At 35.4% G+C, this 24,109-nt stretch overlaps 2 protein-coding genes and 1 pseudogene across 4 annotated transcripts; 1 reads left to right on the plus strand and 2 right to left on the minus strand.

Moving 5' to 3' along the window:
- Positions 1-4,292: 4,292 nt before the first annotated feature.
- Positions 4,293-6,779, minus strand: LOC108848871 (B2 protein-like; annotated as a pseudogene).
- Positions 6,780-7,129: 350 nt separating this feature from the next.
- Positions 7,130-10,769, plus strand: LOC108854118 (cationic amino acid transporter 3, mitochondrial). Of its 2 annotated transcripts, none has more exons than XM_057007498.1 (15): positions 7,130-7,389; positions 7,721-7,922; positions 7,992-8,076; positions 8,184-8,324; positions 8,417-8,535; positions 8,617-8,713; positions 8,785-8,957; positions 9,029-9,095; positions 9,199-9,357; positions 9,434-9,511; positions 9,587-9,770; positions 9,865-9,973; positions 10,054-10,166; positions 10,241-10,316; positions 10,413-10,769. In XM_057007498.1, exons 1-15 carry the CDS (start codon positions 7,176-7,178, stop codon positions 10,567-10,569), a joined length of 1,974 nt encoding a protein of 657 aa, XP_056863478.1. In that variant the 5' UTR covers positions 7,130-7,175; the 3' UTR covers positions 10,570-10,769. The 2 variants fall into 2 exon arrangements, with proteins under 2 accessions (XP_056863478.1, XP_018483129.1); XM_018627627.2 differs by having other exon boundaries at positions 7,132-7,389; positions 9,605-9,770.
- Positions 10,731-14,153, minus strand: LOC108854120 (uncharacterized). Of its 2 annotated transcripts, none has more exons than XM_057007500.1 (6): positions 13,741-14,153; positions 11,853-12,870; positions 11,570-11,762; positions 11,310-11,372; positions 11,090-11,214; positions 10,731-10,983 (listed from the first exon to the last, which is right to left on the minus strand). In XM_057007500.1, the coding sequence occupies exons 1-5, from the start codon at positions 14,003-14,005 to the stop codon at positions 11,149-11,151; spliced, it is 1,605 nt and encodes a 534-aa protein (XP_056863480.1). In that variant the 5' UTR covers positions 14,006-14,153; the 3' UTR covers positions 10,731-10,983; positions 11,090-11,148. The 2 variants fall into 2 exon arrangements, with proteins under 2 accessions (XP_056863480.1, XP_056863479.1); XM_057007499.1 differs by having other exon boundaries at positions 10,731-10,993; positions 13,741-14,152.
- Positions 14,154-24,109: the final 9,956 nt, after the last annotated feature.

Genomic DNA, 24,109 nt, shown 5'->3' on the forward strand with positions numbered 1-24,109 from the left:
TTCTTAAAGTCTTAATCAAATCTTTTTTTATTGGTGTGATAATTTTATAATTCTCTTTAAATCTTTAGTTATTGGTGTAGTGATTTTGTAATTCATTGTAGAATCTTTTGTTATTCAAAAAGTTGAGTATTTCAAGATTTTACAATTCTATTAAACTCTTGTGTTATTGAAACAATAATTCTTCACACTTTAACTCAGTTATAGATAGTATTCTCAAAATTTGGATAACAAAATTATTTCAAAAAGTTATGCCATAGTATAAAGACATAAATCCATTATGTCAACAAAAAAAGACAAAGATTGAACGATGACATTATAGAATATTTAACATATCTTTCAAAAAGTTAATACCATGGAAATTGATATAAAATAACAAAACCCAAATATTTCATTTACATGTAACATGTCTTATAAAAAGTTAATACAATAGAAATTGATATACTATATATATTTATATACCTTACTGTTAACGTTAATACCATATAAATTATTAAAAAACAAAACCCAGTTTTTCCATATACGTCTTTCAAAAAGTTAATACCATAAAAATTGATATACCATATATATTTTTATAGACCTGTTAAAGTTAATAAATATAAATTATAAAATAACTTTACATAAACAATAAAAAAATCAATGTGAGCCTCTGAAAATCAATGACAACTATAAAAGTTATATGGATTCTACAAATATGTATGCACATGTTTGTTAAAGCCCATGAAGACTTTCCAATTCATTAAAAATCTATCAACTTTTCAAATCTATGGAATCTTCGTAGATTTGTATTTTTGTAAATAAACATAAATATATTATATTATTTGTATTTTTAAATTATTTTTAGTGTTAGTTTTTGATATAAAATTTGGTGTCATTGTTTAAAACGATAAAAAACTATGGCATAAAAAATAACATATTTGATATAATTTTTACATTAAATTTAGTGTTATTGTTAGAGATGTCTTTATACATTTTAGTTAATGAGAAACAAAGATGACAAAAAAAAAGACAATGTATTTATGGCTTCTTCCCTGGAGAGTTCTCCTGAAATATTAATCGATACTAGATCTTTTCACTGCGCTACGCGCGGCTTATGCTTTTAATGTTATCCTTTATTAGTTTATATATACAGTTATATTTGGTGAAGTAGAAATAAAATAATTATAATCAAAATTTAAAATATTTTTTTAATATGTGTAAAAAATCCAAATATAATTAATACTTTAGAAATTTATAATCACTATAAGTTAGAAAAAACTTCACCATGCAGTTCCGAGCTGAGCTAATATAAAATATATCAAATTTCGATTAGATTAATTTTTGAAAAAACTTATGTAAATATATGTTCACAATATAAATATAAATTAAAAAATTAATGTATAAAAATATTATATTCACAGTAAAGTATATATTTAATTTTTTTTTAATTTTAAATGTTTGATGTTATTTTTCATTTTACACTTAAAATGCTTTTGCATTTTTGTATCCCCTAGTCTATATTTGAGAAGTGATTTTGCCACATGTCTTCTCTACAATCGTTTTCACAAAAAAATTGTGACGTGGCTATTAAGATTGATGACATGTCATATAGTTAAATATGACATGGACAATTACATTTAATGCTGATATATATTTTTGGAATTTTTTGTAAAATATGGCAATAACTCATATATTACATTTAATATTAATTTATATTTTTGTAAACTTTGTAGAATATGGTAATAACTCATAAATCATCACTAAAATAAATATATTCAAATATGACATTTAGAATTTCGAAATATTATATAAGTTTACTTTTATAATTATAAAAATTTTATTATCTAAAAGTTTCTAAATTAAAAAAAAATTAAATCGTAATATCATTAGTTTCTTTTAGATATCTACAAATTATGTAAATATTATTTAGTTTTAATTTTTGATAACTATACAATTTTATATGATTTTTAGTAATTTAGTACAAGTTGATTTAATACATTTAACCAAATGAAATAAATAAATTTTTTATCTAAGATTTTAACTTTATAAATATACATATATATTCTTAAATACTATAATTTAAAATAAAAAATATTTTCCCTTAATTTTATGCTTAATTAATGGTATTTATATTAATTATTGGTAAAAGTAATAAAATATATAATATTAATAAATTACATTTTAAAATATAAAATTTAACTTTCAAAAAATTCATCACTACACATGGTGCAGGAAAACACCTAAATTAATAATTGTGACATGGCTACTAAAATTGATGACATGTTTTAAAGATTAATATGACATGAAAAATTATATTTAATGCTAATCTATATTTTCGGTAAAATTTTTAAAATATGGTAATAACTCATATATTACATTTATTGTCGATTTATATTTTTGGACTTTTTTTAAACATGGTAATAACTCATAAATCATCATTAAAATAAATATATTCAATTATGGCATTTCAAATTTCGGATTATCATTTAAATTAAAAATATTTCAAAAATATATACATATTTTTAGAAAATTATTAAAAAAAAATCATAAAATCAAATTAAATCGTAAAATCATTAGTTTCTTATATATATCTACAGATTTTATAAATATTTTTTAATTTTAATTTTTGACAATAAAGCAATTTTACATATTGATTTAATATATTTAATTAAAATAAATAGATAGGAAAATGTACCTAAGATTATAATTTTAAATATATACATGCACATTCTTAAATATAATTCAAAATAAAAAAAATATTTTTATCTTAATTTTAATGTTCAGTTAAATCAAATTTGTATTAAAATATTTATAAGAAAAAGAAAATTTATAATATTAATAAAATAATTTAGACATTTTTCTATAAGATAATAATATTTCTAGAATATAAAAGATTGATTATACATAAACATATATAAATTATCTATCAAATTTTAAAATATAGACTTATATATTTTATCAAAAACATATATAAATTATACATAATATATTTATGAACCTAAGGTAAACTAAAAATAATGTAATTAGCAAAATCGTTTTATTTTAGTCTAATTATAACCAAAACATTATGATTAAAAAATGATATAGCCCAATATACCAAATGCAAGTAATGATATCAACCAAAATATGAACAACTAAATCAACCAATTATTATGACGTATCTATTTTGCATATATTCATATACGTGAATAAATTTTCAATATTTTACAAGTTATGTTTATTAATGAATATCTGATTTACTTTTTTTATTTTTCTAAAATAAGATATATCAAATTATGCAAAATTTTATGAAATATATTTACAAATATAAGAGGATAAACTGAATTATCTACTAATACGATAATTTTAACCTAATGAGAAAAATCATCATTAATTTAACCGTCTATATACAACTCAAAATAAATAAAAAATAAAAAGTTGAAATAATACAAAATATCATACTTAAAACATAAAAATATTTAATACAATTTTTATACATACAAATAAAATATTACTTAAAACATATAAACAAACAAAGTAAAGTACTTATTTGTAAATATTTATTTCCGTGCATGAGCACGGGAGAATCACCTAGTACCCCATATAATCGAATAGGAACAATATAGAACTTGTATCAATAAAATTTAATTATTACACATACGGTGAAATCATATGTTCTTCATATTTTTACATAAAACATACACCAAAATATATAAATCTAAAAATGACATATTTGTAAATTAAATAAATATGAAAACGCTAACATTATTAAGTTATAGAAATTTTACTGTTTTGGAAATGGAAGGAGTATAAATTAAACCTCAAGTTTTAAAATAAATTAACTTTTTGTTTATATTATATCTTTTTGTCATCATTATATCCTTTTTTGTTTATATTATATCATTTATTTGTTTTGATATAATATTTGGAAAATTTAGAGTGAAATATTTTGAAAGATATTTTTTTTGTTTGGAATATCAATAATTTATATGTAAACATAGTTACAGTTTCTATTAATCTTTTAATAATAAAAAAAAATCTTTTAATAATCATGTTTAAACTTTTTTAAGAGTTCACATACTATATATTTATTAAGTTTTTATTTTTTAATTGTTTTATGTATATAATATATTTTTTATACATCATCTGATTTAATTTTAAGTTATTATTTAAAGAATAGGTTAATAACCTTACTTTCATATACATATATATATATATATATTCATAAATGTGTAAGTATTTTGAATATTGAAATCTGCTAATTTTATGACCAATAAATTTCAATAATCTTTAAATTCTGAAGCTGTAAATTATTTTCAATAGATGCCAAAAAATAATTATTTTGAATAAACTTAATAAAGACAATACTTTTAGAACAATAAACAATACATGTCACCATTTCCAGAAAACATTGGAACCACACTTGTACGTTGGAACCACACTTGAAACATTGGAATCTCGTATACCAATTGTCAAAGATTAGATATACAACTATAACACACCTATGGTTATAAAAAAAACACACACACACACACTTTGGTTATTTTTTTGAAAGTTTTCCATTGATTTTACTATTGTTTTCCTCCAGCGAGGAGCTTCTTCAAATAAGCTGGCCAAGTTGTTAATGTTACAATGGCTATAGGACGCGATGGCCAACAGAGTAACAGAGTATCGGAATCATCAAACCAAGCTTGGTTGGGGCTCCGGACAGACTGGTGTGGCTTAAGATTCCATTAGGAGATTATAGCACTAAATCTGGGTATCTTTCTGCGCTGGAATGCAAAGATCAAGAGTCCCTAACTTCTCAGAATCATCAAACCAACTGGTATAAGGACGTCTGGAACATCAAAGCAGCACCAAAAGTTAAATTGTTTGTCTGGAAAGCACTCCACAACGCTTTTACCTGTAGGGTGAAAGTCTCCAGCGTCGCCATATTGTCATCGATCCTTGTGTCCTACTGATGATCAGCCTTCTTTCCTCTTTATCAGTTTCGCTATGTTGGCTCCATGAGACCAAGCGATCTTGGTTCATGTTTGTTCAAGGCACTGTGAAACATGATGCTCTACATAACTAAATATAACTCAATTTATCTTCTCCTTCCTGAACACCCTGCATAACCCAATACCCACAGCCATCAGAAACAAACAATATTAATAGACAGAACAATTTTCTATATACAATGCAATCAAAAAATCAATTCATGTAATCGATACAAATCAATAATAATATTGTATACTCCCACCTTTTCGGTGGATTTAATATTATGTATTGAAAATTGATTAAAGCAACAAAATAGGAACAAATACGGAACTACTAATAAGATTTTAGTTGATATCTTTTAAAATAATTTGCATAACTGTCTGAATATAGAAAACTAATCATCACAAACTCTATAAAACTTCCATTACAAACGCTTGACATTTTCATCAACAATGTGACACTATTGATTCATACATATGGTCTTTAACATACCTTCTGAACATTATTTCTAAAAACATATATAGAGTTAAAAAAATTATGTTAAAATATGTTTTTAGATCAATCTCATCTCTCTCAAGCAGTAACACTTTTTGTAAAAGCAAAAGAGAGGAGATATGAACATACCTTAATCCAGATCTGAAACCACTGCTCCAATCATGCTTGTAGGATTTAAGTCTCCCAATGACATCATATCTTATGCCCTGAAAATGGACAAAGCTCTTTGCCTCGGCCATTTAGATTAAGTGGGTTCAATCTGAAAGGTTGATAGTAGTCCTACAGGTTTAATACTTTTCTAGTATCTGAAGCTGGTTTTTGCTCTGAAAGTCAGTAGAACTAAACTAAACAAAGTTGGAATCAACTATTTTTAATCACTTTATGAAAGTGAATATTCAGTTTACTAAGAAACTCAGATCCAACTATGATCATCTATGTAACTACCTAAAGCCAGAACCAGGTATAATATCACAGAATAAAACGAAATCAAATCATCAATGAAGGGTAAAGCCAAAACCATTTTATGATAGGGGGCATAAGAAGGAAGAGAGCAAACCTCAAAGATGCCATGCAGCCGGTGAGTGGTGTAGTTGTACAGAAACAGAGGCAATCCAGGTGTTATCGCCCGAACAGAGTCCCTGTATCTTGGAGGTAAACCTGGAAAAATGACACAAGAATTATTTGGAATGTAAGAAGGAAAACTATTTAAACCCAAGCAGAAACTCTCTGTTTTTGCAATCCGAGTTTCAATAGAAGACATGAGATATGGTGTATTTGGAATTTACCAAAGAGGTGACGTTTCAAGTCCTCCTGCATGGTATCATTGTTGCAAACAAAGATGTAGCCGCCAAGAACTTCATTCCTCGGAAGCATCTCCGAAGCAGGCAGGGGTCTTAAACCTCTTGTACACAGCCAAATTATCATTATTGTTCCCCAGCTCCTTGTTCGTAACAACATTGCCACTGTAATTGTTAACCTTCATGTTGCCTCCTCCACTCTTGAAGTCGTTCTTCTGGAAAACATTTTTCACGTTGCTGTAAATATTGTTGCTCTGCATCGGAGCTTTACCCATCCCCTGTGCATCGGTTTCATCGCCATGGATTGAGGTTAGAGCGGTTCTAGGGTTTTGATTTGTACAGAGGAAAGAATATCAGTATATAAAGGAGGATAAGAGGGATCTGAAACGAAATCATGAAGAAGAAGTTGAATGATCGAAGTAAAGTGGAGTATTGATTATGTAAAAGTGGATCGTCGATTAGAAATCAGTTTCTATGGGATCGAAGCGAAGAAGACGTAGCGGTTGCGGAGATGACGATGGTTTTTTTTGTCGTTTAATTGTGTGGGCTTTACAGCAAACTGAGACTAAACTTTTAAGTCCACTCCCTGTCTGTTTGTCTGATATGGGCAGTAACCAAACGAAGCCCAGCCAAAGCAAGCCCGTCTGACGTGGTAAAAATCTTTTCTCCTATTGGTCGATGAATCTGAGCCCCTTTTAGTATAAAAGAGATTGGCCAAGTTGGTTTTACATAAATTAATTGATTTAGTGTCAACCACACAATATGAATGATGTTAATGTTTATTGAAATACTAAGAAAATGTCCTTTTTGTATATAACTGCATATAATAAAACAAAATTGTATTTTTAATCAACTCAAATATCAAACGGTGGTTAAGGCTATAATAATATAGGGTTTAGATTAATTATTGGTTTAGCCACTTAGATAAGGTTTACTAAGGAGGAATGTATGTCAGCAAGAAAAATATCTCCCAAACGTTGTTGTGTTGTTTACGAAATGGGCTTCATGGTGGATACGCAAAAGGAAGGTGGTGAGCATCAATGGAATTGTATCAGAAATTTGGTGCGAAGGAAACAAGTAGACTCTTCAAATGACAAAGCCGACTCTCATCATCACCAGCAACTCGCCAAAGCCTTGACCTTTCCTCACTTGATTGCAGTTGGTAACTCTATTTTTTCTTATGAACTGGTCCACCTTCTCAGGAACAAGGCGATCTTATTCTTGTTTATGAATTTCCTAATCTGATACTTGTGTCTGTAATATCTGGTTTTACAGATTATTTTTTTAAAAGGCTTTACCTTTTTACTGTTTCAAGTTTTTATTAGCTGTTAAAAGTTTTGTAGTTTCTATAACTGTCAAAAGTTCAAAGCTTTTTTTCTTAAGTGTTTTTTAGCTGTTAAAAGTTTGAAGCTTTCATTGTAACTATGATATCTTCTGAAGTTGGTTATGTTCTTCACTAAACATCCAAGAGTTGTGGTTTGTAACAATGGTAGGTGTTGGGTCAACAATCGGGGCAGGGGTTTATATACTAGTGGGAACAGTGGCAAGAGAGCATTCAGGACCTGCTCTCGCCTTTTCTTTTCTCATAGCTGGAGTTTCTGCAGCACTTTCAGCGTTTTGCTATGCAGAACTCTCTAGTCGTTTCCCCTCAGCTGGGAGTGCCTATCACTACTCTTACATTTGCATTGGTGAAGGGTAAACGTTTCATTTTTACTTATTCAGAGTTACCTTTTTTTGTATTTGATGGACGTTGGGTTCTTGCAGTGTTGCGTGGTTGATTGGCTGGGCACTGATTCTTGAATACACCATTGGTGGTTCAACCGTTGCTCGTGGCATATCTCCAAATCTGGTATCTTCCCCTTTTGCTTGCATTAAACAAGGATGTTTGAGTTGGTTTCCTCAATTGTCTTGTTTATTATGTGATGACGTTCTAATATCATGTCTTTATGTGGATAGGCAATGATTTTCGGTGGAGAAGATTGTCTGCCTGCAATATTAGCTCGTCATCAAATCCCGGGACTAGATATTGTTGTTGACCCATGTGCTGCTGTACTAGTCTTCATTGTAACAGCCCTCTTATGCACCGGAGTAAAGGAGGTTTACCTTTTTCAAACGATAACGATAATCAGTTACATGTTTTGGACAAAGCTCAAACTGTGTCCTGAAAGTGAAATATATTTTATATGCAGAGTACATTTGCTCAGGGAATTATAACAACAGTAAATGTCTTTGTCATGATATTTGTCATCGTAGCTGGTAGCTATCTGTGTTTCAAGACAGGTTGGCCTGGTTATCAACTTCCATCCGGGTAAAAGTTGAGCATTCACTTATACCATCATACATCTTTAAGCTATATGTGAAACATAGTATCGTTCGTGTGTTCCCCTAGGTATTTTCCCTACGGTGTTGATGGAATGCTTGCTGGATCTGCTACAGTCTTCTTTGCTTATATAGGATTTGATTCAGTTGCAAGTATGGCAGAAGAGGTCTGTTGATATATATATTGTTGTAGTTGCCTTCATCTGCAGTGCATTGATGATGTTTTTTCATACGGCAGGTGAAAAATCCGCAGCGGGATTTACCGCTCGGTATAGGTCTTTCACTCCTGCTATGCTGTTTGCTGTACATGATGGTGTCTGTAGTTATTGTTGGTTTAGTGCCTTACTATGCTATGGACCCTGACACCCCAATATCCTCTGCTTTTGCTACTCATGGCATTCAATGGGCTGCGTGAGTTTACTGTTTTATTATCAATGACTTGTTCAAGACTTCCATCTGCTTCTTCTTCTTTTCTTTTGTAGGTATTTGATAACATTAGGCGCGGTCATGGCTCTCTGCTCTGCTCTGATGGGCTCCATTCTCCCTCAGGTAAAACTATGAAGAGTCAATGTCAGATCTGTGGATATAACTATGAAATGTTTGTGGAAACCACCTTATTCACAAAAGAGCTTTTTTTTTTTAATTTTTCCAGCCGAGGATTCTGATGGCAATGGCTAGGGATGGTCTGTTGCCTTCATTTTTCTCAGAGGTGAATCAACGCACGCAAGTTCCTGTTAAAGGGACCATTACAACTGGTTTTTGTGCGGCAGTCTTAGCTTTCTTTATGGATGTTTCACAACTAGCGGGAATGGTATATATTATGGATTCTGCTAAACTAACCATTTTTGCTTGTAACTGTTGTTTGACGAGCTCAGAGTTGGGTGTAGGTGAGTGTTGGAACACTTGTTGCGTTTACAATGGTTGCAATATCTGTGTTGATACTAAGATATGTACCTCCTGACGAGGTAAGTGATAAGATTGGAAGTAGTAAACCTCTTCTTTAGTTTGATTTCACCAGTAGAAGAGACTTTTGATTAAAGAGAGACGTCCCCCTTCAGGTACCTCTTCCCTCGTCTCTTCAAGAGAGGATTTGTTCTGTTCCCTTTCTATGTAATGAAGAGAACTTGTCCAGTCACGTCGGCACTTCCATTAGTAGTGGCAAACAACCTTTACTTTGCGAACCTGATGATTCAACTGTGGAGAAGAAAGAAGCTCGCTGGGGTTGTAAGTTACTCTATTCATTCTTTTAGACAAGCTGCATAAACTTTATACATTAGCTGATCATCTCCACTTTCGCATGTGTTTATCGATTCTGTAGGGGTTATCAGTAAAGAAAACAGAAGGAAACTTGCTGGTTGGAGCATTATGTTCATTTGTATTGGGAACTTCCTGATAAGCTATGTAGCATCAAGCTTGCTCTTGCCAGGGTTAGTTCATCAAAATAGTATATGTACCTGATGAGGCTATGTCTTCTACTGAGAATATTAAATTCCATTTTAATATCCAGACTCCTCCGGTATTCTCTCTGCGGTGTTGGTGGATTGCTACTTCTTTCCGGTCTGATTGTGCTTAGTTGCATTGATCAGGATGATGCCAGACACAGTTTTGGGCATTCTGGAGGTACTGCTTGTTTTTAGTATTTGCAAAAGCGATGTTTTGTTGGAATATGAACTTTTCCTTCTTCTTTTTTACAGGTTTCATTTGCCCGCTTGTTCCACTTCTGCCTATTCTCTGCATTCTTATAAACATGTATCTCTTGGTAAACCTTGGGTGAGTATGCCTCTGTAACACCAGATTTGTGGATAGTACTACTAACCCAATGAGTTTACTTTCATCTGTGACATTTTTGTCTTGCTGATGTTTTAGAGCTGGGACATGGGCTCGTGTATCGGTGTGGCTGTTCATCGGAGTGCTTGTTTACGTTTTCTATGGGCGAAGACACAGCTCTCTAGCGGATGCAGTTTACGTCACCACTGCTCATGCCGATGAGATTGGTCGCAGTTCTGGATATTCTTTGGCTTAATGAAGCCATCGGTGGGGGACTTTGAGCTTCCTTTCATTTTGTAAGTATGGATTTCCCTTGGTAAAATATGCAAATACAATCTGTAAGATATAATATTGTTTACAGTATGCAATATATCTGTAAATAATATTGTTTGAGATTGTTTACAGTATGTAGTCCACTTTTGAAAAGCTCAATGTGATTATTCTGCTTAGAGCTAATGTATATAAAACTATTTGGGAATGGAGTTGATGAATCTAATCTTTCCAGAAATATATATGATGAACCAACATATTCACAAAAGAAAGACATAATTAAAACAATTGGACAGAAAGCTTTAAAGTAGACGCATTAACCCTTTTGAAGTGTCGAGCCGTCGAGGTGTTGGAGTTTCGTATAGCATAGCACGACAGTCGATATCCAGAGGAGTCATTTCTGAAAGCACCTAAAGAAGAAACCCATCAGTCTTTGATTCTACAGAATGAGTTTGTTGGTTGCAGATGTGTTATAAGACAAGGTAGAGAAGATATGTGAAAGGTACTTTGTGAAAGAGAGCTTGAATTTGTGGTATCCTCAAGGGAAAAAAATGGCTTCAATTATTCACTTCTTCGCCTTCTTCTTTGGCTGTCGTTTCTTTTTGGACTTGTTAAATCCGCCTCCAGTCTCCTGTGGTACAAAATACAGTTCTATGAGTTAGTTCACAGAGAAGGTGTATCCATAACACTATCAGATATTATAAACCAGCTTCAGTAGATGCTAACCTTTTTGTAGCATCTATATGCGCTTTGACCTGAGAACTCCTGTCCACCTTTAGAGATATAGACCTACAAGAGCAAGAAACAAAATCAGATATTACGAAGTTTTTCAGACGTCTCTTGTCCTGTCTGTGTTCTGTAACATAAAACTTTAGTTCCCATGCTTAAAAACACGTGCGTGTGTGTGTGTGTGTGTTTAACAGCTCAATCCCATTCACATTCACGTTCCTGTGTAACTTTCTTTAATTGTGGAAAGAGAAACAGACCTTCCTTCCTTCTGCGGATGTAAACCAGTGACCTGCACTACCAGTGTTAGCTGATACACGTCTTTTGCCAGCATCCTTTGGAACTGCAGATCTCGCTTTGGAGTTCGAGACCTTTGACTTTGTTTGCCCACCTCTGCACCTTTTACTGCTAGAAACTCCGGTTTTAGAACTCCCGTTGCTGCCAAATTGGTTCCTACAATAGCATTGGGAAATATATGTCAATTCTTTGGAAAAAGAAGACTGTACGTATGAAAATAAGAAAGGGAATAGAAATATGACGCACATATAATCAATAAGGCACTCCTCTCGCCGGTTCTCTCGATCATTTAAAATCCCCAGAGGAAAGAAGTTTGGTAACCGCTTCCGGGCTAAATTCTGGATCCTTGGATCACTGTGCAAGAAGAAACGATGAGATGGAGGAGTAGGGTTGGAAGAATCCAGGAAATGCTCATTTTGCTGAAACAATCCACTATTGCTACTACTTGCCACAGCACTGCTTTGTTTCTGAGCTGTGCTACTAGTGCTTTTCTTGATCGAGCTAAAATAGTCTTGACAAACATCATCCAGAGCTGGTGTCTGAATCTTGGAAACTGCCGCTGGGGAAAAATCTTTCCACAAATCTCTAGGTTCCTTTCTCTTTGGTTTATTTGCAACAGATGGTTGAACCTTTGAGCATGAATTATTTGTTTTAGTTACTCGGCTTAAATCCCTTCTGGTGGATGGGCAGTCATCTTCAGAATCTGAATCTAGTAGCTGCAACCTTCGTAGAGGACTACGAGTTGGCATATTTCCAGGTTCCTTTCTCTTTGAGGATGGATCACTGGTATTAGTTACTCCGCTTAAATCTCTGCTGCGAGTGGATGGGTGGTCGTCTTCAGAATCAGAATCTAGTAGCTGGAACCTTCGCTGAGCTGGTGTTTGAGTCTTTGTAACTCCAACCGGAGGAAAATCTTTCAACAGATCTCCAGTACATGGCAGAGATCCAGGCTCCTTTCTCTTAGAAGATGAATCATTAGTTTCGGTTACTCGGCACGAATCTCTGCTGCGTTTGGATGGGTGGTCATCTTCAGAATCTGATTCCAGTAGCTGGAACCTTCGCAGAGGACTAGTATTTGAACTCTGAAACAGTGGTGCAACAGAAGTAATCCCAGAGCCAGTAGATACAGGAACATCATCCAACCGCTTTCTCTTTTCCAGGCTCCGAGAGATAGAAAACGGCTGGTTAGTAAAAACCCCAGAACCACGAAGTGAGACCCTTGAACTGCAACTAGAGAAATGACTTCTTGTTGATGCAGGTGCATCTACATGTAAGCAAGCAACACAGATCGTAAATTAAGATGAAACCAACAAAAGATGGAAGACTTGAGAAATATAACAAGAACAAGACTTGAGAGAGTTTTGTTAAGAACTTCATCTACAAAAGAAATCCTACAGAAACAAGTTTGATTTATCAGCCTGAAATCTCCAAATCAACACTATCTACAAGAAGAGTTCAACAAATTCAACCATCAAGTTTTCATCTTTGAGCCATATCACATCAATTATCATGTATACCTCATATATAATATACAATCTCGTTCATCATGAATCATTATTACATAATCAAGCACACAAACCTAAGAACCATGCAGTGAAACCAATTTCGATTTATCAGCTTGAAAAAGCTCCAAACCTACTCTATCTACAAGAGTTCAACAAATGCAATCATTAAGTTTTCATCTTTTAGTCATAACACATCATCGTCATCAACCATCATGTAATCATCGTATACTGTCCTATACCATTTATCATGTATTCATAATAACAACATCTTATGTCATCGAGCACACAACCAACACACAAATCCATTCCAAGACTAAGAATTCAACCTTAATTGCTGATAGCTCAGGAGACTGGCGGTTTTGCAACACTTAGCATCAGCTCTTTTAGATTCAATAGCTTCTATATAATCATTCAATATCAAACATATCTCTGATCCAAGAAGCCTAAAGTTTCTCAAACGCAATCAAATGAAAAGTTCGAACATAAAGCACAAAGAGTGATAGAAAAAGGGTAATTTACTTCATCAGAGACGTGGCAGTGCTCCAAATTCGAATCCAGCAATTTAAGCATGAGCCAGTTCACACATAACAAGTAAAAGTGGAATTGAGACTCAAAGAATCGTAAGTTACCTTCTGGAGAAGAGAACTCCTCGATGTCGTCGTCGTCATCATCCCGATCCTCCGTGCCATCATCTTCCGCAGAACACTTGTTGATATCACTGAATCCGCGTCGCAACCGCTTGAGAGCCGGGCTTGAACTACCAGGTCCAAGCTCCAGATCGGAATCTGAGACCGTAAGTCCCGGCTCCTCGTCTCCGGTTAAACCAGGCTTGGGATCCGATGCGGCATCGAGGTCGAACCCTAGCGAAAAGGAGGGTGCTTCAATCGAATCCATGAGGAAGAAGAAATTAGGGATTCGATTCTTTTGGAGAGAAAGAGGAAGAGACTTTTTATGTGCCGAAGAAGCTTGAGAGTGAGATTTCCCTCGCCTCGCGCTCGCGGGATTATCCACGATTTCAAACAAATTTCAAGATGATTTTCGGTTTTGATTGATATTAAATTTTCGCCCAAAATATTTTTAAAATTACGTTTTTCTTTTTTTCGTCAACTTTGATACAGTGTATAATCCCGTAAAACCAAACCAACTAAAACCACACTGAACCGAAATAGAAAAAATGATTTTCATTTAGTAGTACCAAATATACTAAAATGATGTTATTTTCAAAAAACTGCGATATATAAATATGGTTTGGTATATAAAACGAATAAACTGATTAATTAATATATAATGATACAAATATATTTAAGTTATGTAATATAACTAATAATATATACATAATTTATTTTATTGATATAATCCTCGTACTATTTGTCAAAAAAGGTCTTCATACTTAAATGTTGATTTTAGTAATTTAATATTTTATATTAAGGTAAAAGTTATTTTTATTTTTTATCAAATTAAACAAGAAAAGAAATTTACCTTTTTTAACAAATATGTGTGTTAATGTTTAGTTATTTAATAAGATTATGGATTACTAATATTTCTTATGTTTATTCTATAATACTATTACTACTATTAACTAAATATGTTTGATAATTTGTTAAACAGTAAAATTATATATATATATATATATATAATATATTCTATTTAAAAACTAAAATGTCATTGTATTATATTAAATTTAAAGCTGATATTTAATCATATAAAGTAGAATTCACAAAATCTTATAAAAGATAAATATACTTATGAGTTTTTGGTATAAAACCGAATAAATCAAAAACCGACAATATATAAACCGAACTAAACCAAAATATATATGGTTTTAATATGGTTTATTATTTATAAACCAAAATACCAAAAATAAATAAACCGGAACGAACAGATATCTAACAAATGTTATGTCTTTGGTGGAATACCTTTTATAATTATTACTAGATTTTGAACCGCCTTTCAAATGGCGAATATATTTTCTATTTTATATTTTTTTTAGAAATTGGATTTCATCATAAAGGTTCAAACCATGTGTATAAATAGATAAATCAATAATCCAACTTTTGCAATTGACCCTCACATTGTTGTGTTGCTTTTGTTTGTTACCAAGAAATAATTTGACTTTTTCTTACTAAAACTGTCTTTTTATATCATATTATTAATGAATACTTGAGTTTACATAATCTTCATGTAGAAGATTTGTTAACATGTTTGGTACATAATTATGAAAAATAAAGAAAACTGATGGTAAAGGCCCTCTTCGTGCAAGCTTATCAGCACACTTATTTGCTTTCCTTGAAATCCACCGGAAACGAACTTCATCAAAACAATTCACCCACCATTTGATCTCCCTGATCCAGTTATATAAGCTGAAATGTAATGTTTTACCATTGAGAATGTCTATTTCTTTACTGCAATCATTTTCCAGGATGACCTTTCTAAAACCCATGGACCAGCAATGTTGTATTACCATTAGTATGCCTTGCAGTTCACACTCTAAAGGATTCATAACTCAGTTTGCCAATAGCTTGAGCCGCTCCTTTAAATACTCCATTCTCATCTCGAAAAATCCATCCAGCAGTACTCTCTATTAATGTATTCACAAATGATCCATCTATAATACATTTAATCCACTCCTTTGGTGATCGTGTCCAATACCCTTCTCTTCTTATTTGTTCCTTTATACCATTCTGACAGCCCTGAACTGACACCTGCTTGTTTCCATTCTGTAGCATCATTACGAGCATAATCCATTATAGACTTCCAGTGGATTTGCTTCTGTTGAAATATCAGAATGTTTCGACTCTTCCATGTCCGACATAGTATCCATACTGGGAGTTCTTGTAAATGAGCCAACCTACTAGATGAACAACTTAATAAACATGCTTTTATCTTTTCTTCTAAGTAGCAGTCAATCCCATTACTGTCAAATTCATGAAGTATGATGCCCTCCAAATTCATTTAGCATAATCACATTCAAAGAATAGATATTCTTATGTTTCTTCTTCTTGACAACATCTCTTACATTGTGCATCTTGTGTCACATGTCTTCTTCTCAGATTACTCTCTGTAGCGAGACCTTTTGAGAGTGATCTCCATAAGAAATGCTTGATCTTAGCTGGTAAATGTGTCTTCTATATCTTGTGTTTCAGTTGAGGATTACCTGGAATAGGTGTTGGGTTATTAGTATTAGGAATGTGAATTCCTAGCCAGTAACATGACTTTATCTGTGTAGATCATATCTTCATTGTAATGCCAACCAACCAGATCATTAATTGCCTTAACACTTATCTTTAATGCTAAAATCTGTTCTACATCTTCTGGAATGATGAATTGACGAAGTCTTTCTTCATTCCAATCGTTTCATGTAGCATTAAAGTAGCTGTTAACCTTTTCATCTAGGTTACTTTCCAAAATAGGTGTTGGCGGTCGTGGTGGATGATCTGGAATCCAAGAATCTGTCCACATGTTGATTGTTGAACTATCTCCAACTATATAACTTAAACTTTTTGGGATTAGATCTTGATGTTAGGAGTTTTGAGGCTCCTAAGTCAAATGATAGTATAGTAGAAGTTGTTTGTCGAACCAGTTCTGAGGGACTCAAAGCAGTGAGAATGCAAGTATTTGCCTAATCTAAGTGCTGCCAGTGATTTGATGATTTCTAAACTAATGATTAAAGCTAATGCAAAGCAATAAAAATGATACTTTTAAGCTATTGGAAAGGAGAACTCATGGATATAGGGATTTCAGACCTTGGGTGATCAAGTTTCGAACTAAGGATGACAAATGAATCAATCAAACTATTAACCTTAAGCCTAGACACAATTCTAAGCAAGCTCTATGTCTAGATGAATGCTCATTTGCTAACATGTCTCAAACATCAAATGTCTTTGGTTGAATAACATGCAAGCAATCATTACTAACAAGTCTATTAGCTATCTTAGCATCTTTAACAACAAATATCTTTGGCAAAGTACACTAAGAGCCTAGGAGAGTTGACTCAGGCATTTCATCAAACACCTTTTGGGTGGGAAATGCCTAGAGATCACCCTTTGAGTGGCCTACTCAAATGATGCATTAAGATCACTCTACTAGCAAGGAACAAGTATGATCTATACCTAAAACATCCTAGAACTAGCCTAATCACCCTTAATCACCCTAACCCATGAATCCAGAAGGTGATTACTCACTAATCTCCATGATTCCTCTTAAACCCATGGTGGATTTCAGATGAATCATATAGAGAACTAGAAAAGAAAATCACAAGAACACAAGAACAATCAAATCAAAAGAGAGCTTTTTCTTGAGAGAGTTTTGTGTATCCAATAGATAAAAGATAGATTGCCAATGGTGGCTACATAGTACTTAAACATTAGGTTTTCCAAGTGCAAAAACGTGCACAACAATTGCAAAAAGGTCCTTGAAAAATAATAAAATCGTGCAGCAGATAACGCGGAGCGACCTCGGCCAGTCGCTCCGAGAGGTCGCTCTGGGCTTCGGGAGCGACCTTGGTGGTCGCTGCGAGGGGTCGCTCCGGAGGCATTTTCTTCGTCTTCGAGCCGTGTAAAGCCGAGCGACTTGGAGTGGTCGCTCCAGCTTTGGTCGTCAAGGTCGCTCCGGCTGGAGCGAGGTCTCACAGCGACCTCTGCAGGTCGCTCCAGGCTCCTCTCGTCCAATCATCTTCCTTTTCACATCTTTTGAGCCCCAAGTGCATCCAAATGTCTCCAATAACCTCACTTGGCACTCCAGTACCTAATAGAGACTTATGCATGCAAAATGCAACCTAAACATGTCTAAATCCTATTCTATATGATGAAAATGCTTATGAATGAATGGTTAAAACAATGCAAATATGCAAGACATCAACTCCCCCACACTAGTCCTTTACTTGTCCACAAGTAAACTTTCAAGAACCAAGGAGAAAAAGTTTGAAAATTGGGACTCATAACCAAAAGAAACTCTTCTTAGTTCTCAACCTAACAACCTTGCATAATCATACCAAATAGCAAGAGCAAAGATTTTATCCATCTCTAACTTCTCTAAGCCTATCTCAGCTCCTTTGATCTCTACACTCATTAACCATGCATCTACAAACCACAAATCCACATTTCTCTAACATTTATGAAGCAAACTCAATATACATCTCACAAATGGTCAACTGGTCCAAGTCATTTGGTTTGGTAAGACAAAGGCTTTAATGCAAGTGAAATCAGAGGTTCAAAATGATCTTTTAATGTGGTTTACTCTCAAAACAAAGTAGCCTTGACATTACACATAATATATCTAAGAAAGGGATCAACTCATGCATACAATGCTCAATCTCCATTGTTCTACCCTTTCCCAAACACACAAGATATTCAATTATTCCTCAATGTCAAACCCAACTCACATCTCTCACCAAAAGATCCCAAGAACATTTTTCACATCACACTCTTTCTTTTTGAAATCAATAAGGGATTTTCACAATTTTAAAACAAATCTGAGCTCCTAACAACATTGCTAGCCCCCTTTTCATTCTTTTTTTTTTCTTTTATTTTTTTTATATTTGGGGGCCAAGACTTTTCACAATAAGAGCTAGATACTTCTCCACTTATCCCATAAAGACTAATCATTTAAGCACAAAGAGTCAAACCTTTCATATTCCCAAATCACAATCACAACACTCACCCCCTTCTTCCTATAGCTAGACAATAGAGTGACTAATCTAGCAAGAATGGAGACTAAGCATTATCGTTCCCAATACTCTCAACATTATGCACATGTAAAGCTTTCCAAAGAGGCCTCACTCAACAAATAATGATGGTATAAAAGGAGGTATGGGTTTTGGGAGTGGAGTACCACTTGAGTTTGTCAAGAAGATTGGTAAAAAGGATGGGACAACTCAAGTGTGTATATCCATGACTTAGTACACAAGGGACCATATGCAAGAGACATTAAAACATGAGCTTGCTTCAAAGAGAGAGTATCAACAGTCAAATGAGTTTCAAGAGGAGCATTCAAGGCGCGAAGTTTACAAGCTTTCCAAAGGATGTTCAAGCTACTTGCCATGATTACAAAGGTCATCAAATTCAGTACTTAGCACGAGCTCTTTACAAGATTGATATCCCCCTAATGCATGAATGCAACCAATATGCTTCTAGACTCAATCCCTAAGATGCAAATGATGCAACTAAATGATTCTTTTTGTGTTTTTCAAATTTTTTTTTAATTTTTTTGGATTTTTCTATGCAAATAAGAATGTAATATGCAATGCATGAGACTCAAAATCATGGAAACAAACATGATCAAATACTTGGTACCTCCCCCACACTTAAATCACACAGTCTCTGTGTGAGTGATGTGAGGGATTAAACTCACCTCCTGATTTTAGGTCAGGTTAAGATTTAGGAAAAGGTTAGGGAAAGATAACGTGGGCTGAATCCCGTAAGAACTTATAGAATGAATGATGATTTTATTGATGATTTGGGTAAAGAATGGTTACAAGGAATGTTTATAGCGTTTACAAAGAAAGTAAAGTATTTTGAGAGCTTCTGCGTAAGAAGTTGAATTGTGGTTCCAATGATCATTGTTTGATGTCTTCTTTAAATAGCCTCAGGCCTCTTTTGGTCGCTACCAACTGGTTCCCGAGATTTCCTCCGTGATTTGAGTGATTTGTAACAGCTCCCCTTTGACCGGGTCCTGCGCCTATTTATTTGTCCACGAGCTACCTCTTTGACCGGGTCCTGCGCCTGTTTACTTGTCAACGAGCTGCCTCTTTTCCTTGACCTCTCTGATGAACATCTCCAGCTCACAGCCTCCGGATCTGACTTAGCTGTTTTTGAAGATTGAATTCATGATGGGCCTTTCGCGGCCCGTTATCATTTCTTATTGTATATCATTAGCTAGGGGGTCATATTTGGGCCCAACAGTTGCCCCCAGCTTTCGAGATAAGATTCCTTATCTCGGAAGCTAGACCTAGCCGCCGAGCATCAATCTTTTTGTTGAGATCTCGAGCAACAATTATCTTTATTGAAGATTTCCTTTGCTTAATCTGATGGCTACGATTGCGTATGAAAAGGAGCAAGTATCCGACTTCTCGGCCAGCAAGCTTCCCATTCCTCAATTCTCAGAGAGTTCAGGTACTTTCGAGATTAACATGTTTAATCTATCCTTTTCCGGAGAGTATGGTTCTAACTTAGGTTTGGTGGGCCCTGATTCAGCTCCAGTCGAGACGTCCCAGATGGGCGATGACAAGGAGGCAGATGAGGGAGATCCAGCCAAAGAAAGTGATCCAGTCGAGGGAGACAAGGATGTCGGGATGAGCTCCCGTGATAATGATGTCTAAGAGCTGCGGCTCTTTTTGAATTGTAATGTTGCTTTTCATGACTTTTGCCCAATGGGCTTTGTTTACGTTTCAGACTTATAGCCTGAGGAGGCTTTTTAAACCTTAGGGTCTTCTGAACCCTCGTTAGCCTGGGAGGCTTTTAAACCCTTTTATTCAAATTTCGGTTTTGTTTTTCGTATTAAGTCATTTAACATGGTTTGATCGTTTCTTGGATGAGATTGACTTTTGTCAAGTGGAAGTTTTGGTTAGGACATGTATCGTGATTATTATATACAATGTCCAATGACTTATCAGGTCTCGAAGATTTCGAGTACATTCGATTACGAGGATCCTTAGAAGGAGTTCCTGAAACATTGAGATTAGCTCCGGGTTTTTAGGAACCTGAGCTACTCTGAAGACCTTAGGAGGGGGTTCATGGGAACCTGAATTCGTTTGTGGGATTTTAAGACCCATTGAAGTTTGCTTAGGATTTTAAGACCTTTTGAGGTTTGATAAGGATTAAGACCTTTGTGATTTGATGAGGATTTTAAGACCTTGGAGATTTGATAAGGATTTTAAGACCTTGGAGATTTGATAAGGATTTTAAGACCTTGGAGATTTGATAAGGATTTTAAGACCTTGGAGATTTGGTAAGGATTTTAAGACCTTGGGTCAGGTTCGTCGAGACCTGATATTGCTTGAAGGATTTTAAGACCTTCGAGGTTACTAAGGATTTTAAGACCTTAGGTCCAGGTTCGTGGAGACCTGAGTTTGTTGGAAGGATTTTAAGACCTTCGAGATTACTGAGGATTTTAGGTTCAGGTTGACGGAGACCTGAATTTGTTCGAAGGGTTTTAAGACCTTAGGTTCAGGTTCACGGAGACCTGAATTTGTTTGAAGGTTTTTAAGACCTTAGGTTCAGGTTCACGGAACCTGAATTTGTTTGAAGGGTTTTAAGACCTTAGGTTCAGGCTCACGGAGACCTGAATTTGTTTGAAGGTTTTAAGACCTTAGGTTCAGGTTCACGGAGACCTGAATTTGTTCGAAGGGTTTTAAGACCTTAGGTTCAGGTCACGGAGACCTGAATTTGTTGAAGGTTTTTAAGACCTTAGGTTCAGGTTCACGGAGACCTGAAGTTGTTTGAAGGGTTTTAAGACCTTTAGGTTCAGGCTCACGGAGACCTGAATTTTGTTTGAAGGTTTTTAAGACCTTAGGTTCAGGTTCACGGAGACCTGAATTTGTTCGAAGGGTTTTAAGACCTTAGGTTCAGGTTCGTAGAGACCTGAATTTGTTAAAAAAGTCAAGGTATCGAAGATAATTGCTTTATTGATAATAGGATACATGGTACACAATAATCATACAATCGCTGTTTGGGCTATTGTTCTCAAACATATGCCCCCTTTCGCCATGGTGGAAAGAGTGTTAAAATGAGATTGGGGTTACACTCATAACACAATTGCCTACGTACCCAGTCAAGGGTCAAGGCTAACATAATTCGAGAATTTAAGTACTAATGATAGTATTTCTTCAGATTTGTGGCATTCCGCGATCTGATTTCAGGTACCTCGGTTCGTACCTTCAGGAGCTTATAGACGCCAGGTCGTACACGTGGATAATCCGGTAAGGACCTTCCCAATTGGTCCCTAGTTTCCCAGCATCTGGTTCTTGGTTTGCTTCGAAAACTTTCCTAAGTACTAGGTCACCTATAACGAATTGTTGGGGCCTGACTTTGGAATTATAATGTCGGGCATTGCTTGCTGATAGTTTTGAATCCGAAGCAGGGCTCGGTCTGTCTTTCTCGATTAGGTCGAGGCTGTCGTTAGGAGCTTGATTGTTAGCTGCGGGATCAGACGTACAGAGCTCTCGACGGAGGCCTCAGTGGAGGTTTTCGCCGGAACGAACTTCCGTTTCGTAGGCTAAAGAGAAAGGGAGTTTCCTCTGTAGCCTTCTAGGGGTGGTTCGTCATGCCCAAAGTACTTCAGGTATCTTTTCAAACAGGTTTTTCTTGTTGGTTCCGAAGCGTTTCTTGAGGTTTGCTATATTGACTTTTAGCAGCCTCCGCCTGCCTTAGGTCGTCGAGGTGTTGAGAAGGTAGGGCGGATATTCCACTTGTCGCAAAATGCTTTGAAGTCGCGAGAAATGAACTGTCCTCCATTGTCGGTTACGATCTCATACGGGACGCCGTGGCGCAGACGATGTCTTTCCACACAAATCCTTCCGACTTCGAATCTAGTTATTTGTTGGAAAGCTTCAGCTTCTATCCACTTCGTGAAGTAGTATGTCAAGACCAAGAGGAAGCGTAGCTTCTGCCTTCCTCTTCCTGACGTTATGAATGGTTCTACGATGTCCATGGACCACCTCATGAACGGGTACTGAGCGGGTATTGAGGATAATTTTTCCGCAGGCTGATGTATAATCGGTGCATGCCTTTGGCATTTATCACATGAAGAGGAGTAAACCTCGCTGTCAGCTATAATGGTGGGCCAGAAATAACCCTGTCTTTTGATTCGGATAGCTAGAGCTCTGCCCCCAGAGTGGTTTCTCTTCAGGAGCATGCGTGCATTTCTTCATAAGATTGATAGCATCGAGGCCATGGATGCATTTTAGGTAAGGTCCGAAATGCTTCGTTTTATGGAGGGCTGACTCGATTATGCAGTATCTTGCGCTAATGCTTTGAGTTTTCGGGCCTCCACTTATTGGGGGGGATCTTACCCTACAAGATGTATTGCATGATCGGTATTCTCCAATCCTCTCTCTTAATGATTTTGTCATGAAGAGATGAGGGCGGGTCTTGTTCAGGTCCCTGAGTGTCGTGACTTGATGTGTCTTGTTCAGGTCCCTGAATGTCGTGACCTGATGTCTTATTGCCCCGGAGATATTGGTCGGATTAGGCTCGAAGGAGTCTGAATTCTGAGGAATATCTCCAGTTCTGGTGTTGTTCTCCGGAGTCTGGGTCGTTTCTTCGGATGCGATTTCAAAAGCAGAACGACTCCTGGTCCTGGCTGCATGGACAGGTGAATCCGAGGTCTGGATCTTGCCCCGGAGGTATGCTTTTTAAAGCTACGATTCTGGTTTTTTGGGAACCAGTGCGTTGTAAGAGCTTGGTTGCTACCGTCTGGGGTAGCTACCTTCCGTTTGCTCTTTCGGCTTGCTATCGATCTCAGCTTGGTAGCTATGTCAATACTTGTTTTCGATTCCCTTTAAGGGTATGATCCGTTTTACGAGGGGGTCTTATGTTGACGCTAAAGCAGCCAGCGCGTCTGCTGAGCAGCTCTCTCCTCGTGGGATCCTCGTTAGTTCAAATCTGTTGAACTGCTTAGTGAGGTTCCAGACAACTTCTAGGTATGCCCCCATTCTTTCGTCCTTGTTTCATACTCGCCGTAGGAACTGGCTAGCTACTAGCTGTGAATCACTATAAGCGTTCAGCTCTCGAATTCCGAGGCTTAGGGCAAGTTTTAATCTTGCAATTAATGCTTCGTATTCAGCCTCGTTATTAGAAACGCTGAATCCGAGCCTGTAGGATTTTTTGATGGTTTCTATAGCTGAGGAGGTCAGCCTTTAGACCGATGCCGGAACCTTGTCTTGGCGAGGCTCGTCAATGTACAGACTCCACTTCAGAGCTTCTGTTTCCAAGTCTAGTTGTTCGGAAGCTAGCTCGATTATGAAATCGGCAAGGACCTGAGCTTTTGCTGCTGCTCGAGGTC

Source organism: Raphanus sativus, chromosome 4 (assembly GCF_000801105.2).
Source record: "Raphanus sativus cultivar WK10039 chromosome 4, ASM80110v3, whole genome shotgun sequence".
Lineage (NCBI taxonomy): Eukaryota > Viridiplantae > Streptophyta > Magnoliopsida > Brassicales > Brassicaceae > Raphanus > Raphanus sativus.